Below are 16,634 nucleotides of genomic sequence, written 5' to 3' on the forward strand. Positions count from 1 at the left end.
CCCCAAGATGGCCCGTGGGCCTGTGTTTGATCGAGGGGCCAGAGGAAAGGGGAGGAGGAAGCCCTGGAGGGTGTGCAGACGAAGACTGGGTGTGGGTGGCCCATGACTGTAAGAAAAGGCCATCGGGTGAGTTCTGGGGCTGCTGCCTGGCTGCGGGAAGGCGGGAAGCATGGGTCTGGGCACACCAGGACCTGGACTGTGCCGGAAGGCCTTGGGGAACAGCTCTGGCCACATCTTGTTGGAGGGGCTTGGGGCATGACCTGGGTGTATCTGGTGGGCAGCTGGCAACGTGGGCCTGGGGGGGTTCTGCAACATGGGAGGACCCAGGGTAGGGTGGGCCCTGTAGATTTGGGGTCGGCCATATGCATGGTCTCAGGGGAATACCCTAAACTTTTCCAGCACAGAGAGAGAGGCAGCAGCAGTGGCTTTGGCTTCTAGAAACTTCTTAGAGCTGGCCCAACCTGCTTTGGAATGTCAGTCAGGCCTAGGTATGAGTGTGTGTGTATGTGTGTGTGACATAAGATAGGGGAGGCGGCAACAGATTCTGAGAATTCAGGGGTCTCCAGGGTGCCAGACTTTTCTACGTTCCCATTTTTTCTTAAGGCCCTGTTTTAGGGAAGCTAAGTTCTCTATTTATTGGAAAGAGCCCTAGATTGGTAGGTGAAATGCTCTGGGACAGTTCTGGCATTGACTGGCTATGTGTCCCTGGGCAGGGCTCTCAGCCTCTGTGCCCCTTTAAGATTGGGCATGTGCCCAGCCCTAAGCCAGACTGGAGGACACCCAGCTCTCTGAAAGCCACCGAGTGCCTAAGAACAAGTCCCTTGGGCATTTCCTCCCACACTCTAGCCTACTTGTCCCGGCGCGCTTAGCACCCACTCCACACCACATCTTTCCCCCTAACCCCCTTCAGGGTCGGCAGCACGATCCCACTCTACAGATGAGGAACAAAGGCTCAGAGCAGGTGAGATCTCTCCCAAGATGGCAGAGCTGAAAACTGGCAGAGGCAGGATTTGAACCCCAGCAGGGTGCTCTTGAACCACCTCACGGTGGGCCTCAAGCAGAGAGCTTGGAGCACAGGGCGCTCCTTTCCTCTTTTACAGAATGGTGGAAGTCATGGACGAACTATTTACTCTTCAAGTTTGCGCGAGCGTGGCAGGCATTTGGGTTTGTGACGTCACCGTATCCAACAAGTGTGCGTTAGGGGAAGCTCCTTGGCTTTTGCGCAGATCTCCCGGCACCTTCCAGATCTCACACCCGAAAGTTCGCGCTGCCTTGGGCGGTGTTAGAAGCATCCTGGCAGCCAGGGCCGGTGCTCAGCTGCAGGCCTGCCTCCTGCCCGGGGGAGCAGGCGATGGCAGCACCAGGAGGTGCCCGAAACACGCAGAGGGAACATGTTGGGGGCAACTCAGTTCACTGCCCTCGAACAGCGCCGCTCCCTGCCTTGAGCTGGGCTGCCAGGGGCACAGGGCAATTCAGGCAGGGGTGGGGGGACCCGGAGAGGCCATCCTGTTTCCAAGAGGGCTGCTCTCAAAATCACCCTGGAGGGATGGCAAATGGACACGTACGCGCTCTTGCAGCGCTGCGTTCGAGCTTACGACACTTTGAGAATGACAGACGGTTGGAAGAGGCCGTTTTCTGATTCTGAGAAAGAACTCTGAAACTGAGCACATTTGTTAAGAAGTATGTTTGGCTACACAGAAGGTTCAAGGCTGCTGGGTCTCCAAGGTGCCCAAGAGAGGTCTGCGTGCTCTGTGAGCATCCACACAGCCTGGGGTGAGCACCCTGGTTCCTATAAGCCGATGCTTCCCAAGACATTTACAAACACCCCTTCCCTTCTCTTACACTGTTTTATTATCTCTTCCATTCAAACACACAGAAATGTCCCCTGATGCCACACCTCCACTGGAGTTGACAAGTTCCTCTTCCCTGTTGCCTTTCACAGAAACACTTCTCCAAAGACTTGTCCGCACTACGTCCTCACCTCCACTGACTTCCCGGCTTGACCCCACGTGGCTTCCAGGCTCGCTCCACTGACACCACGGGCCCCCAACCTCCTTGTTGCTAAACCCCAGCCACTTCTCTGTCTGGGCCTACTGAGCCCCCCAGAGGCTGCTCCTCCCTCGGTCCTAGGGCTGCTGCTGGGCGGGGGGAGGGGACAGCACATGTGACTTGTGGGCTCGCACCAGGTCCTGGTGGGATGATTCTCGGCCCTCCTGGAGCCTCCTCTGACTCGCGTCCTCCTGGCTACTCCTCCATCTACACCCTCTCCCTGGGTCATGCCATCGGGTCCCCCGCCTCGAGCACCGGGTGCATACTGCCACTTCACGCAATACTCAATTCCATGTCCCCAGGGCCGACCACTTCCTGATTCTCAGACGCTCTACTTGAGCAACCGCGGGACAGCTCTCTGGTGACCACGAGGTCACCCAAACAGAAGAAAACGACTCCTGGTGTTTGTCCAGCCCTCCCCGTCCCAGATAATGGCGGCACCAGGAGCCCATGTCCCTCCTGTCGGCTCCAACCCAAAAACATAACTGGCATACGGTCCTCCTTCACACTGGCATGGCTGCTTTCCGAGCCACCACCCTGTCACGGGACGACACTGACAGCCCTGTAATGAGTTCTCAGCTTCTGTGTTTGTCCCTTCCAATTCTAGCCCCTGGGGTGTAGCCAGGGTGACCTTCTGAAGTGGGTCATCACCCCAGGTAGGGCAAATCCACCCTTGACCTCTTGCTTCTCAAAGGTTTCTCAGTAATTCTTATTATTTCTTTTTTAGGTGAAATTTAGAAGCCAATATATATTTTTTAAAATAAATAACTTCACGGTAAACCAATCCAGACCAAAGATCTACTCATTCAGTGAATACTGCCTGGAAGCCTCCTCCCTGCAGGCAGCGGGCTAGATTATGAGGACTGAGTTAGTGTCCTCTGAGTGAATAACACTTTCCTTTGGACGGCTTTTCCCCTTTAGATCATGGCCATACTGCTTGGCTGTAGTGCCTACTGGCTCAGGGCTAGTCCAGGGCAACTGGTCAACCCCATGCTGTCTGTGGCTGGGGGGTGAGTGCGGGGGGATTTTCCCCTTTCCATCAACCAAATAAATGGAAGCCTGGCTTTGGTAAATGGAAGCTGGGGGAGGTACGTTCCTCGTTACCAAAGGATTGATCACCCTGTAAGTGGTACGAGCCCTGTAGCTTTGCTGGCGCATCTGGGTTTTGCTTACAGACGGCCCAAGGTGGCGTTCTCAGGCAGGGCGGCGAGGGTCTTACCTCCCTGAGGCAGGTGTAGATGGGGCAGACGAGCACGCGGAAGGGCTCGCCCGTGCTGCTGCGCATGGTGCCGAACACCTCGCACAGGAAGGTGATGAAGCCAAGCCAGCGCTCCACGTCCTGCTGCTGCAGCTCCTCCCGCACCGTGAAGTCCTTCTGTGGAGGCACAAGAGACTGAGTCAGCCTTGCCGGGGTCAGCCTGCTTGGCCGTCGTGCCCACTGGCCCAGGGCTAGACTGGAGCAACCGGTCAACACCATGCTGTCAGGGGCTTAGGGGGGTGGGTGAGGGCTGGGGACTCGCTGGTGGGTAGCAGAGCCACCCTGTCCACAGCACTTCTTCAGGTCCCAGATGGGGGGCCCGGTGGCCTTGCCTTGCTGACCCCAATACCAAGGTGGGGGAGTGAGATGAAGGGCAGACAACACCTTTCCCAGAGTCATCGCCTCCCCCATTCGACCCCCGCTGATTAAACTACCAGTGGGGGTTGCTAACCTCCAAAGCATGCCCTCCGCATGAGGGAGGGTAACCAGAATATTGTCCTGCACGTCAGCAATTGGGGATCGAGGCCCGTCATGGCGGCAGCACTGGGCTAGAGACAGCTATAGCCACTGCCCGGTTAGGGATAGTAGCAAGATTAGAGGCATCCACGTATCCTCCTTAAAAACAGTATTGCCCCATTGTGTTTCAGGCCCCATATTAAGAACTAGGACATGACATGTCCACTGGTAACTGTGATATACAAGAACGAAGGTATTAAAGCCACTGGGGACAGGGGGGTGGTTCCAGATGAAAGGTCTTTGGGAGCTCAGAGGTGGAAGTTATTGGAAATCAAGGCCGTGAAAGAGCCAGGGTTCCGACAGCAGAATGTGGGGTATTTTGGGTGGAAAGAAGAGCGATGTAGGGAGGGTAACACGAGTGTTTGGGAAACAGGGAGGTATAACCCAGCCCGGGTCCAGCATGGGTGAGGCTAGAGTATGGATCACTGAAACCAGCCAGGGAGCTGCATTCTGTGTGATGGTTTTGGCGGGAGATTGGGGGGGAGATCATGAAATGCCATGGTCATATCTAGGCTCCTTACAAGGTTAATACGGCATGGGTACGGAGACCAGAGAGGAGGCCACTACAGAAGTGCGGGCTGAATGAAACCCCAACTCTCCGGCATTTGAAAGATAAGAATCCGTGGTAGGTTAGATTATATTCAGAAATATATCTCCCTACCCCTTGTGTTTGGGTTTGGCTATATGACTTGCTCTGGCCAACAGAATGAGGCAGAAGTGACAGGGCACCAGTTCCGATCCCAGGCCTTATGATAAGGCCTTATGTTTACTCTCTTGTGTTTCTCTCGCTGTCATGAGAAGGCCATCTGTGGGCTGGTCTGATGGTCCCAAAGGGAAGAGGGGAGACAGGTGAAGCCGGGCCCCGCCCAAGTCTAGACTAGATCATGTGACCCCCAGCCAACTTGCAGGCACATAATCTGATGACAATACAGTATCATGTGCCATTAGGATTTCTGTGGTTGTTTTGTCGAGCTGCCTGACACAGGATTGGTGCATTGTCAAGAGAAGGAGTCGCAGAGCGATGGACCGCAGGGAAAGGAAGACTCAAAGATGATACCAAGATTCCGGATCTGGGTGACTGTGCCTCGGAGAGGAAAGACATGGGAGGATACATGCCGTAGAACGAGCTGCAGGCTGTTCCCACCGCCCAGTACCTGCCCCATCGCTCATTTTGGCCACACATTTTCCTTGATGCCAGAATCTCAGAATCTCCAGAGAAGGAAGGTCCTCACAGAAGATGTGGTTAATGCCTGTCCCTTGTGTATGACGGAAGTGCTATCTAGAAGCCTAAAAGGGCAGACGGGGCCTCAGCCTCCTCGGCTGGCAAATCTGGGCTGGCGGAGAAGATCTCCAAGAGATGTCACTCCAGGTTCTGTTTCTGATGAGCCTGGGTCACAGATTATAATTTCAGAGTGTCACCAGTTTAAAGCGTGCGTGTGTTTAAAACAATAGCGACAGGAGCCACTGCCTGTGCACCAGACACTGAGCCAAGCACCCTAACTGTTCATATTTAATCATCTCAATGATCCCATGAGGCAGGTCCTGTTATTGCCCCATTTAATAGATGGTGAAACGGAGGTTAGAGAAGTTACCCAATCTGCCCATGGTAGAGCTGGGATATGAACCCAGATCTGCCTACTCCGGACACCAAGCTTTGTCTCCTCTTCCTTTTAATTTTTTATTTTTATTTAAACATTTTTTTATGTTTGGGCACCTGGGTGGCTCAGTTGGTTAAGCGTCCAACTTCGGCTCAGGTCATGATCTCACGGTTTGTGGGTTCGAGCCCCACATTGGGCTCTGTGCTGATGGCTAGCTCAGAGCCTGGAGCCTGCTTCAGATTCTGAATCTCCCTTTCTCTGATCCTCCCCTGCTCGTGCTGTCTCTCTTTCATAAATACATTTTTAAAAACCTTAAAAAAATTTTTTTAATGTTTATTTTTGAGAGAGAGAGAGAGAGAGGAAAAGTGCAAGTGGGGAGGGGCAGAGAGAGACGGGGACAGAGGATCCAAAGGAGGCTCTGCGCTGACAGCAGAGAGCCCAATGTGGGGCTCAACCCACAAACCTTGAATCATGACCTGAGCTGAAGTCTGACGCTTAACTGACTAAGCCACCTAGGTGCCCTTCCTCTTCTTCTTCTTTTTTTATGGTGCTTTAAACTGGAAAAGTAGTACATCAGAGCCCAAGTTCTTACTGACTTTCTGTCTGAATTTTCCACTGAGCTGCAGGTTCATCCTGCCCCAGAAGTCCACGCACGCTCACAGATCTCAGGGGCCTCACTCTGAGCCTCAGGTCTCCTGCCTCCCCACTCGCTCCCCACTGAAATGTTTACTTGTGGACAACTGTGGTTGGCCAGTGCACGGAGCTCTCCCCCGCCCTGGAGTCAGAGACAGGGCAGTGTCTCCTGGGTTTAGCCAGAGACTCCAACAGCGGTGGGGGCTCCTTCCTAGTGCAGGACCTGGAGCAGGGAGCCCAGAGGGCCTGGTGCTGTTCTAGGTGCTTGTGAGTGAATAAATGACTTTGCTCACCACCCTAGGGTCTACAAAGGGCCCTGGGCTGCTGCCTTAGAAGTGTTGAATCTCCTCAATCTGTATTTGTCCCACTATATCCTTAGGTGGTCAGAGCAGAGGCAGACATTAGCATTCTCACGTTCAAATGGGGGAAACTAAGGCACAAAGAGGTTAAGACTGGACTGAGGTTGCTTAGTACTAGAATCTGAATAAGAACCTATGCCCTACCATTGCTCTCGAATCTGGCCTAAAGGCTCTCGGCCATGGTTGTACACTGGAGTCACCCAGAGGAACTCAGAAGCTACAGACATTTGGACTCTGCCGAAGAGAGGCTTGTGGGGCCGGGGCGCTGGTAATCTGTGAAAGCTTCCAGGTAATTCCATTGTGCAACCATGGCTGAGAACCACAACTCCGGGCCTTTATAAGTGCCGACCTGGGAGTTAAATCACAGCCCTCTGTCAGTGCCTGAGTTATCCTTGCCCCATCTCCCAGAAAAATACCTGTGCCGGCAGACGTAGCAGAAGAAATCCCCACATAACACTGGGAAGGAAGATAACAGCTTACCAACAGAGTCCTCACCACACTCGGGAGGTTAACACCACTAATTAAAGTGTTGTCACTGAGAAGTTCTCGCTGCCCAGGGCAGCTTAGCCTTCTACCCAGCAGACCAAAGTCAAGGGGTAGATGGGTAGGCTGCTTGACCTTCAGCCCTTCCCCTGCTGGCCCTGGCTGGTAGGCAGTCTGTGACTGCTTGCATACCCCGTCCCTCGCACCAGGGCAGCTCCTATCAGCGCTGCTCTTGCTCTGGTCCCTGGAGATTCAGGGGCCTAAGGTATCCTGTGTCCTCAGAGGCATGGCACTGTCAGGTAAAGTGCTCTCAGTCAGGAAAAGGCTTGGGGCCGTGCATACCAGAAGCTAGAGTTTAAAAAATGATTACATCTGAGGCTCCTGGGTAGCTCAGTTGGTTGGACGTCCAACTTAAGCTCGGGTCATGATCTCACAGTTCGTGGGTCCGGGCCCTGGATCGGGCTCTGTGTTGACAGCTCAGAGGCTGGAGCCTGCTTCGGATTCTGTGTCTCCCTCTCTCTCTGCCCCTCCCCCACTCACACTCTGTGTCTCTCTCTCTCTGTCTCAAAAATAAATAAAACATTAAAAACTTAAAAAAAAATGAGTACATCTGATCAAAGAACTGCAGCTTGACTCAGTTTCTTCCTGGTAATCAGTAGCCTCAAGAGAAGATTCCGTTTGGGGCTGGCAAAACATACTTAGGAACTGAACACTTGCTAAATACTGGAAATCAAACTTGGGGTGTGCACAGGAAGACTCTACTACTATTCACATCCTTGAGAATTCCAAGGATGATCCCTACGGCTCACCCTAAAACCAAATCGAGCCTTTGTCATTCAAGGGTAAGGGAAGAGAAAAGCAATATGTCGTCTCTGGGAAAAACCTGCAGAGCAGAATAGGGGCTTGTTACCCTGCAGACCTAATGGTAATGCATGGTTTTGAAAATGAAAATAATGGGGGCGCCTGGGTGGCTTAGTCGGTTAAGCGTCCGACTTTCGCTTAGGTCATGATCTCGCGGTTCGTGGGTTCGAGCCCCGCGTCGGGCTCTGTGCTGACTGCCAGCTCAGAGCCTGGAGCCTATTTCAGAGCCTGTGACTCCCTCTCTCTGACCCTCCCCTGCTCACGCTGTCTCTCTCTCTCTCTCCTAGAAATAAATAAAAAACATAAAAAAAAATAAAAAAAAAATGAAAATGAAAATAATGTACCAAGAATAAATAAAATTAAAAATTCAAGTACAAAACATGTGGGCTTTTAGGTGCATTTTGTGTCATGTTGGAGGGGCATTCAAAAGTAGGGATCACGACTCGCTAACAGCCCCACCCAGAGAGGACGTGTAAGATGGGAGGTGGCATTCGGGGGGAACCGAATGGGAGTGAGGGACACAACAGCAACATGAGAATGTGAGCCGAAGGCAACAAAGGACAGAATGGGTTCTGCAGAAAAAGTTGTACATAAGACAAACTTGGAAAATAACTAGAAGGCCAAAGACAAAGATAGATAGATGAAAAAGAAATGGAAAAGGAGAAGCCTGAGTGGACGGATGTCTAACCTATGAATTATAGAGGTTTTCAAAAAGGATCCCAGAATAAATGGAATAAAGAGACCAGAGTGAAACCCTTTGAGTTGAAAACCAAAAGCCAAAGAAGAACAGACTCTTCAGGGAGAAAGGGCTCACGGCGTTCCGGAGCCCCACCATTGATACTTAGCAGGAGGATTTTCTTTTTTAATTTCAAGAAAAAGAAAAATTCTAAAAACAGCTTGGTGGGGGGACAACCCTAGGTTTCTTACAAAGGAACAAAAATGTGGTTGGCCTTACATTTCTGTATTTGATGTTAAAACTCAGAGACACTGAGGCAACATCTTCATTTGTTTGAGGGGAAAAGAACCCACAGAGCTCTGAGCAAAAAAGCAGGAGAGACGCATCTTACATAAGCAAATGTTCTTAAGAGTCCTACCTACATGCTTAATAAGGAAGGAAATTCTGACACGTGCTACCACACAGGTGAACGTTGAGGACATTATGCTAATTGAAATATGCAAGCCACAAAATGACAAATATTATATGACCCTCCCTCCCCTCCCCCCCCCATAGGTATCTAGGGAAGTCAATATCACAGAAACAGAAAGTAGGATGGTGGTTGCTGGTGGCTGGGGAGAGAAGGGACTGGAGAATTGCTTAATGGGTTAGAGTTTCAGTTCCGCAAGATGAAAAAGTTTTGGAGACGGGTTGTATGTGTGACTATACCTAACATGACCCAACTGCACACATACAACTGGCCGAGATGATACATTTTACTTATGTGGTGCTTTCTTTTGCCACAGTGAAAAATACTTTAAAAATTTAAAAACTTGCTTAAGAGCATGCCCGGCCGACAAAATTTAGACTCCACTTGAGGAAATCATAGTATATTGGGACCAGAAGTGAAAACTGAAACCAAGTAGACTTACGAAGTTAAAATAAGTAAATATAACTTTGGTTGAAAGATAGAAGAATCAAAAGCCGGAAATAATCCTTGAAAGAGAAGCTATTTAATCTTTAAATGTAATTTGAATAAGAAGCTTCTAGTAGTAGTGATTTAATAATCTAAGATTAAATTACTGCAGACTGATAAATACTGGTAGGAAAAGAACAGAAGACTGTAAGGCATACAAATTTCATAATTTAGACCCTAAGGATTCACAAGCTATTGTGTTTTTCTTAAGTATGGTAACCACAGAAATAGGAGTTAAGAGTCAATACTAGTAACCATTAGCCAAACTGAAAACAGGATCTATAAAATAAATGGATGGGTAAAAATAATTGTGGGCAAATAAAAATAAAATGAAAGCACTAGTAAAATCAAAGTAGTTGTGAAAATAACAATGATTAAGTAAGATAAAAAAGGTTATATATATATATATATAATTACATTCATAATAGATAACAGAAAAGATTATATACTACATAGCACTGACTCAAAATATATAAAACAGAATCTATTGAAATATAAGAAAAAAATAGGAAGAACAGTATTTGGAAATGAAACCACTAATATTCCACGGCTGACTGACAAAATTTAATTACTTAGCTGATTTAAATAATGTAATTAATAAGACTAAAGTGAGACTAGCCTCATGTAAGTTGTGATTCACTATCAATTTCAAAGCACAGAAATTGTGGAGGTTACATACTTGGGCCAAGAATTAAGGACAATAAAAAAATAGCCAACTACTTGGGTGTTTAAAAATAGTCTCCTAAAGAAAGATGGAATGAAGATATAATCAAATGTGTGATAATAGATTAGGAAATAGAGAGTTATAAAAACTTGTGGGATGTGGTCAAAGCTATAATGAAAGGTAAGTTTATAGTCTTTAACTATTTTAGCTATTAAAGAGAGGAAAGAAATACATCATCCAAACCTATGCTGTCCAATATGGTAGCCACCAGCGACATGAGTACTGAGTGCTTGAAATGTGGCTATACACACTGAGATGTGCTGTGAATATAAAATAGATGGAAGTTTTGGAAGACTTAGTATCAAAGAATGTAAAATGTCTTATATTTTAAAAATATCAATTACATGTTGAAATTTTGGATATATTGGGTGAAATATGTTATTAAATTTGAAATTACATATGTGGAGGAGATGCCTGGGTGGCTCAGTTGGTTAAGCCGTCTGACTCTTGATTTTGGCTCAGGTCATGATGTCATGGTTCGCGGGATCAAACCCCATGTCGGGCCCTGTACTGAAGCATGGGGCCTCCTTGGGATTCTCTCTCCCTCTCTCTCTGCCCCTCTTCTCCCACCTCTCTCTCTCTCTCTCTCTCTCTCTCTAAATACATAAACTTAAAAAGGCTCTAGTAACTAAGAAAATATATGGAAGGACGTAATACAGATAATGCCCCAAACTAATTAACTAGAAAACAGAGAAAGGAAATTCTGTAAAAATCAAGAAAGAAACAGAAATAAAGCAGAAATACAATCAAAATATTAAAAAAGATATATAATAGATAAAAATATAATAAAAGCTATTTACAACTCTATGTTGATTTTGGGGAAAATGATAAAATAGGAGATGTTTAAAAAAATTTTTTTTAATGTTTATTTATTTTTGAGACAGAGAGGCAGAGTATGAGCAGGGGAGGGGCAGGAAGAGAAGGAGACACAGAATCTGAAGCAGGCTGCAGGCTCTGAGCTGTCAGCACAGAGCTTGATGTGGGGCTCAAACCCATGAACCGTGAGATCATTATCTGAGCTGAAGTAGGAGGCTTACCCAACTGAGTCATCCAGGCACCCTTAGAAGATGTTTTAAAAAAATAAATATCACCACACTTTACTTAAAAAAATCAATTAAAAAATCAGAAAAGATTAAAATTCATAAAATAAAATGAAAAGTTCTGAATTTGGAGGTCACTGAACTTATGATTTTTATAGGTAAGTTGATTTAAATTTTCAGAAAATTAGATAGCTGCTCTGCTATGTTGACTGATCTAGAACATAAAAAAGATAAACTTGTCCAAATATCATGATGGTATATTACGAGCAAGCAAGTCTGTGGACTTGTCTGACGTGAGTAGATGTGAAAGTTCTAAATGAAACGGTAGCAAATAGATCCGTTATAACCAAGTAGATTTTATCCCAGAAAGGCAAGGATGATTTAGCATTAGGAAATCTATAAACAAAATATATTACATCAATAGGCCTAATTAAAAAAATTGCAGCAACATCCATGACCCCTGGAAGGAGATAAAATAATTTGATATGATTATGCATATGAAAAACCCAAAAGAACCCATTAATAAAGATTAGAATTAAGAAGATAGTTTAGCCACTAATGAATAAATAAGAGTATTTAGATGCAAAATTAATAAACAAAAATCAACAGCTGTTTTAAATGACAAGATTAACCAGTGAAATATTTTAGTGCAACAAAAGCTCATTTTTTAAAGCAATAAAAATACTTCAGTAACATTACTTAGAAATGTGCAAAATTTCTCTGAAGAAAATCACAAAACCAACCTGAGAGATTCCAGACAAAGTCTTCAACAAATGAGGAAACACACAATATTCCTTAATGGGTAGATAGCATTATAAAGATGGTGATTCCCTGTGAAATAGTTCACAAGTGTAACCTCGGTTTGTACTCCATATTCAAATAGGAACTCTTTGGAGGGAAAAGGGCTTAAAAAATAATCCTAAAAGTAATTTGAAAGAGTATAGGGGAAAGAGCTAATATCAAAATCATCAAAATTGCAAAGAGTTATATTATTTTTCACCTATCCTAAAGCTTTAATTTAAGAAGGTGTGGAACTGACATAAGAATGGATAGCTAGATCATAGAGCCTAGAAACAAATTTGGCTTCCTTAAGGATTTATCACATGGTCCCCAGAGGACCACAAATCACTGGCAAAGGGAGCATTATTCACTCAAGCAACAGTACTGGTACTGCTGTCTAAGTATGGGAGGTGAAGGGGATAATAATTTAGTCTCCCTTCACACTGAGCCCTGAAATGAATACCAGCTGGAATAAGGAGGTAATTGTTAAAAAAAAAAAAAAGAGAGAGAGAGAGAGAGAGAGAGAGAGAGAGAGAGAGACAAACCATATGAATTAGAAGCAAATTAGATGGAAAATCAAATTTCTGGATGGAGAAGGGCTTTCCACATTAACACAACTAAGGAATGCATCAACATATTACAAACACAGGAGGCAATTAATATTCTGGGGAAAATGTCTGTAATAAATGTGACAAAGGGTAGCAGTCAATCTATAAACAGCTTGATCAAATTTGTAATAAAAGTACTAAATCCCTCATGGACAAATGGGGGAAAGGCCATTCAAGGATAATTCATATATCAAACCACAAATTGCTGATAAATAAATGGAAAAAAATTAATTAAATCTCAGTAGCAATCAAATTAATGAAAATACTATATTTTTCTACCTACTATATTAATAAATTAAAACCCAGTAATTGTCAGTGCTGGTAAGGAAGCAGTGAAATAGACACTCATATGTGTGCTGTGGAAATTGGCTATACTTTCCTAAAGTAATCTTAAAATAAGCCTTCAAAGTGTTCTTATTGTTTGATTTAGTGATTGCACTTGGGGATAACTATCATAAGGCAATATTAATAGTAACAGGAAAAATAAGCTTAACACGCACAAAAATTCAACAGCCTAACTATCCAACAAGAGTGGAATGATTAAGTAAATGATAATCCTTGGACCCATTAAAAATTATGTTTATGAGAAGTTTGTAATAGCATGGGAAAATGGTTATATAACGTTAAGTGAAAACTGAAAGCAAAATTGCATGTACTACGTAATCTCATCCATGAATTAAAAAAAATATATTGAGGGGCCCCTGGGTGGCTTAGTCAGTTAAGGGTCCGACTTTCGTTTGGGTCATGATCTCACGGTTCATGGGTTCGAGCCCCGCGTCGGGCTCTGTGCCGACTGCCAGCTCAGAGCCTGGAGCCTGTTTCAGAGTCTGTGACTCCCTCTCTCTCTGACCCTCCCCTGCTCACGCTGTCTCTCTCTCTCTCTCCTAGAAATAAATAAAACATTAAAAAAAGTTAAAAAAAAATACTGATTTTGAGAGAGAGAGAGAGAAAGTGAGAGTGTGAGTAGGGGGCAGGGTAGAGAAAGAGGAAGAAGAGAGAATCCCAAGCAGGCTCAGTGCCGTAACATGGAGCCCAATGTCGGGCTCAAACCCACCAACCGTGAGATCATGACCTGAGCTGAAATTAAGAGTCAGATGCTCAACTTACTGGGCCACCTGGGCGCCCCCATGAAATTGTTTTTTTTTTTTAAAGAAAAAGATGAGAAGTATGCAAAGTGTAATAGTCATTGTTCCTCCATAGTAGATTTATGGATGACCTTCATTTTTTTACTTTTTATTATTTCCTGCATGTTTCTATTTTTCTGTGAACATGCTGTTTGATAACCAGAAAAGCAGTTCCTTAGGAAGAAATTGGCAGGTTGTGACCCTTTTCCTTGATGTTTTTGACGACGACAGCGGAACTCCTGGAGTGATCAACAAGCTAGTGTTGACTCTCACTGGAAGGGTGGGGAAATGCGTTTTGAACATGCTCAGCTCAGAGGCCACCAAACCCCAGCTGTGTGTCTTCTCTGGGCACACGTGTTGGAGGCTGCCAGTTTTTCCTCTGGAACAAGGAGCTCTTTTCTGCCAACCGAAATTAGCCTTCCCCTGGGTCTCAGCTCTGCCTTCAACATCAGCCTTTTGCATCCAGAACCAGCAAGGGGCCTCAGATTGGTGGCGCCCATTTCAAAGCCTGGTATCTGGCTCCAGGTTCTCATCTGCCTGGCAGGCTCCCTCCCAGCAACTCCTAGTGCCTTTCCCCAAACTTTAAGGCTACCATTTAAGCCCTGTTTCCTGCCTAAAACTATTTATTGACGTCCTGCTATTTCCTGCACCGGCCACATCAATAAGCCCTGAAAGCCATTCAGTGTCTCAGGTTTCTCAAGGCATTCTGGGAAATTCTTCCCCGCTCTGGATAACCACATGAACCCTGGCATGATAGAGCCCTGTGGTCAAGCCAAAAACAGCTGCGTACAGGCACGGGGGGAAGCACCCCCCGCCCCCAGGCAGCCACAGCACTGGGGAGATGCCATCCTGAGCGAGGGGAGGGGTAAGACACAAGGACCACAGTGTATTCGGACACTTCCTGAAGTCCACGGGCGGCCCCACCACTCCCTGCAAACTCACCATCATTTCCTTCTCCTTCTTTTAAGACAAATGACCCAGGGAAATGTGCCCCTGCATACGCTACACCCCCAGGGACTCTGGTTGGTTTCTGGGTAGAGAGGTGGCCGGGGCTGCCATCTCCCCAGCGGGGAGGAGAAAGTGCACTTTTATTTACTTCTGGCAGGAAGTTTCTTTTTCCTGGAGAGGTTGGGATGAGACGTGGGAGGGACAGGCACTGAGGAGCTGGTGGCAGCCCAGCAGCAATGAGTTGGTGTCGGCCCTTCTCTTAGGCCATTGGTTGGAGGGCTCAGAAAGAGTATTTGATGGAATTCTTTATATTGGAACGACCAAAGTAATTTTCAAATAGGAGGTGCTCTATTTTTATTCAGCTCAAGCTTTCACTTCCTTCAGCCTTCTGCTTCGGTAGGTCGGCTCCTCAGGGAGGCACCCCCACCCCCCACCCCTGCTGACCGCCTCTCTAAAGTAGCAGTTCCCCCAGAGGCAGGGGAATTCCCAAGCCTAGAGTGGGGATGGAGAGGAAACTAGAGACTTGTTAGATCAATCTCCCTTGGCCCAAGACAGAGAATCCTGGATGTGCCATTTCCCGTCCTCTTCTGGGACCTCTGGGCTCTGTGAGACACCTCTGATCCTCACCAAAAGGGATTCAGGGAAATTAAGCCACCTCAGGTTGGTTTCAGTGACTTAGTACCAAAAGAACTGATCGGTGCAAACACAGGCCCATCTTCTGTGACTGAACAATAGATCCCTGCGCTCCGGGGAGGACTGAATGGGGCCGGGAGCCAGGCCTCAGGGCATGTGGCTGGGCCGAGTCGGTAAGGAGAGTGGGCTGAGGCTGGGTGGGCGTGCTTCCAGAACAGCCCCAGGGTCAGGGGAGGAGAAGGGAGGAAGGGCTGTCTGGTAGACATCTTTGTCTGCGCCAGGCCTCCTCCGGCAGCCCACACACTCCGCCTCTCACACACCCACTTGGGGCAGCATCATAGGAGGATCATCCAGGGCTTGGCATCGATCCGCATGGGTCAGAGAGACCTTCTTGGCTTGGAAGACACATGCAGTGTATCCGGCGCACAGTAGGTGTTTCACAAGTGGCAGAGAGACCTCTTAGTCCTTGCATCCTGAGTCATTCTGTCCACCGAAGCTGGCCCCTGACCTGGCCGCCCCCCATCCTTCTGGCAGGCTGTGCGTGCAGCCCCAGCCAAGAGGTATGCTCCGCAGACTGCACCCACAGCTGGCCATCACGGCCACATTGTGGCCACAGCTGCTAGTCTTGGCTCAGTCTTGTCAGGCACTGAGGCCTGGCCCTGGGGATTCACTCAGGAGTACCTCAGCTCTGGAACAGTGAGAATCGGACCCACAGGTCACTCAGGCTCTGGCGGTAGTCGGCTGTGGCTTCCCATCTCGTCTGGAGGGGGAAGGTGACCCAGAGGCCAGTGTGAGCACAGGGCTGCAGCCTTCCCCCCACGACTGGTTGCTTGCCTTGAGTTCTGACGTCTGCTGGGCGTGGCAGTGCTCTTGAACTCCGGGCATGCCCTTTCCGACTCCAGGCTGGACTTTTCCCTGAGTATCCCTGACCTGCCTGGCCCTCAGACCAGACGTCTACCCACAAGATGTCAAAGCCCTGGTCACGCTCAGTCTCCACTGCTTTGCTCTGCTGTGCACGCACACCCTGCTGGGCAGTGCTCTCAGCTGCGAGTGATGGAAACTCTTCCAAACAAGCGCACGGCCTGAACTGGCTAATGGGAGGGGTGGGGTCCAAGGACATGGCCGATTCACAGGGCTCAAACAATGAGGCCAGAGTTAGCCCTCCCCACTCTTGCCTCCGCCTGTCTTGGTTTTGTGCATATTACCCACTTTCTCTCCTGCCAGGGTCTCCCTTTGTGATGGCAAAGGGCAGAGATGGTGGTCAGTAGCTCCCAATCTCTATCATAACGGCTTGTGAGTGGAAGAAAGTCAGACCTCCCTCTGTCCTACTGTCTGAACCACAAATCTCAGGGACAGGTTCTGACTGGCCCTGCTTGTCACATGGCCATC

The 16,634-nt window shown here is 47.5% G+C and overlaps 1 protein-coding gene across 2 annotated transcripts in view; it reads right to left on the reverse strand.

Moving 5' to 3' along the window:
• CTIF (cap binding complex dependent translation initiation factor) overlaps positions 1 to 16,634 on the reverse strand; it is a 300,249-nt gene that overhangs the window by 37,500 nt on the left and 246,115 nt on the right. For both annotated transcript variants that reach the window (XM_039228853.1, XM_039228852.1), the window contains exon 10: positions 3,269 to 3,424. In XM_039228853.1, the coding sequence (XP_039084784.1) occupies positions 3,269 to 3,424 (156 nt within the window). The remainder of the gene's footprint in view (positions 1 to 3,268; positions 3,425 to 16,634) is intronic.

The sequence above is a fragment of the Hyaena hyaena genome, unplaced genomic scaffold (assembly GCF_003009895.1).
Source record: "Hyaena hyaena isolate Hyena2069 unplaced genomic scaffold, ASM300989v1 scaffold_33, whole genome shotgun sequence".
In the NCBI taxonomy this organism is placed as follows: domain Eukaryota; kingdom Metazoa; phylum Chordata; class Mammalia; order Carnivora; family Hyaenidae; genus Hyaena; species Hyaena hyaena.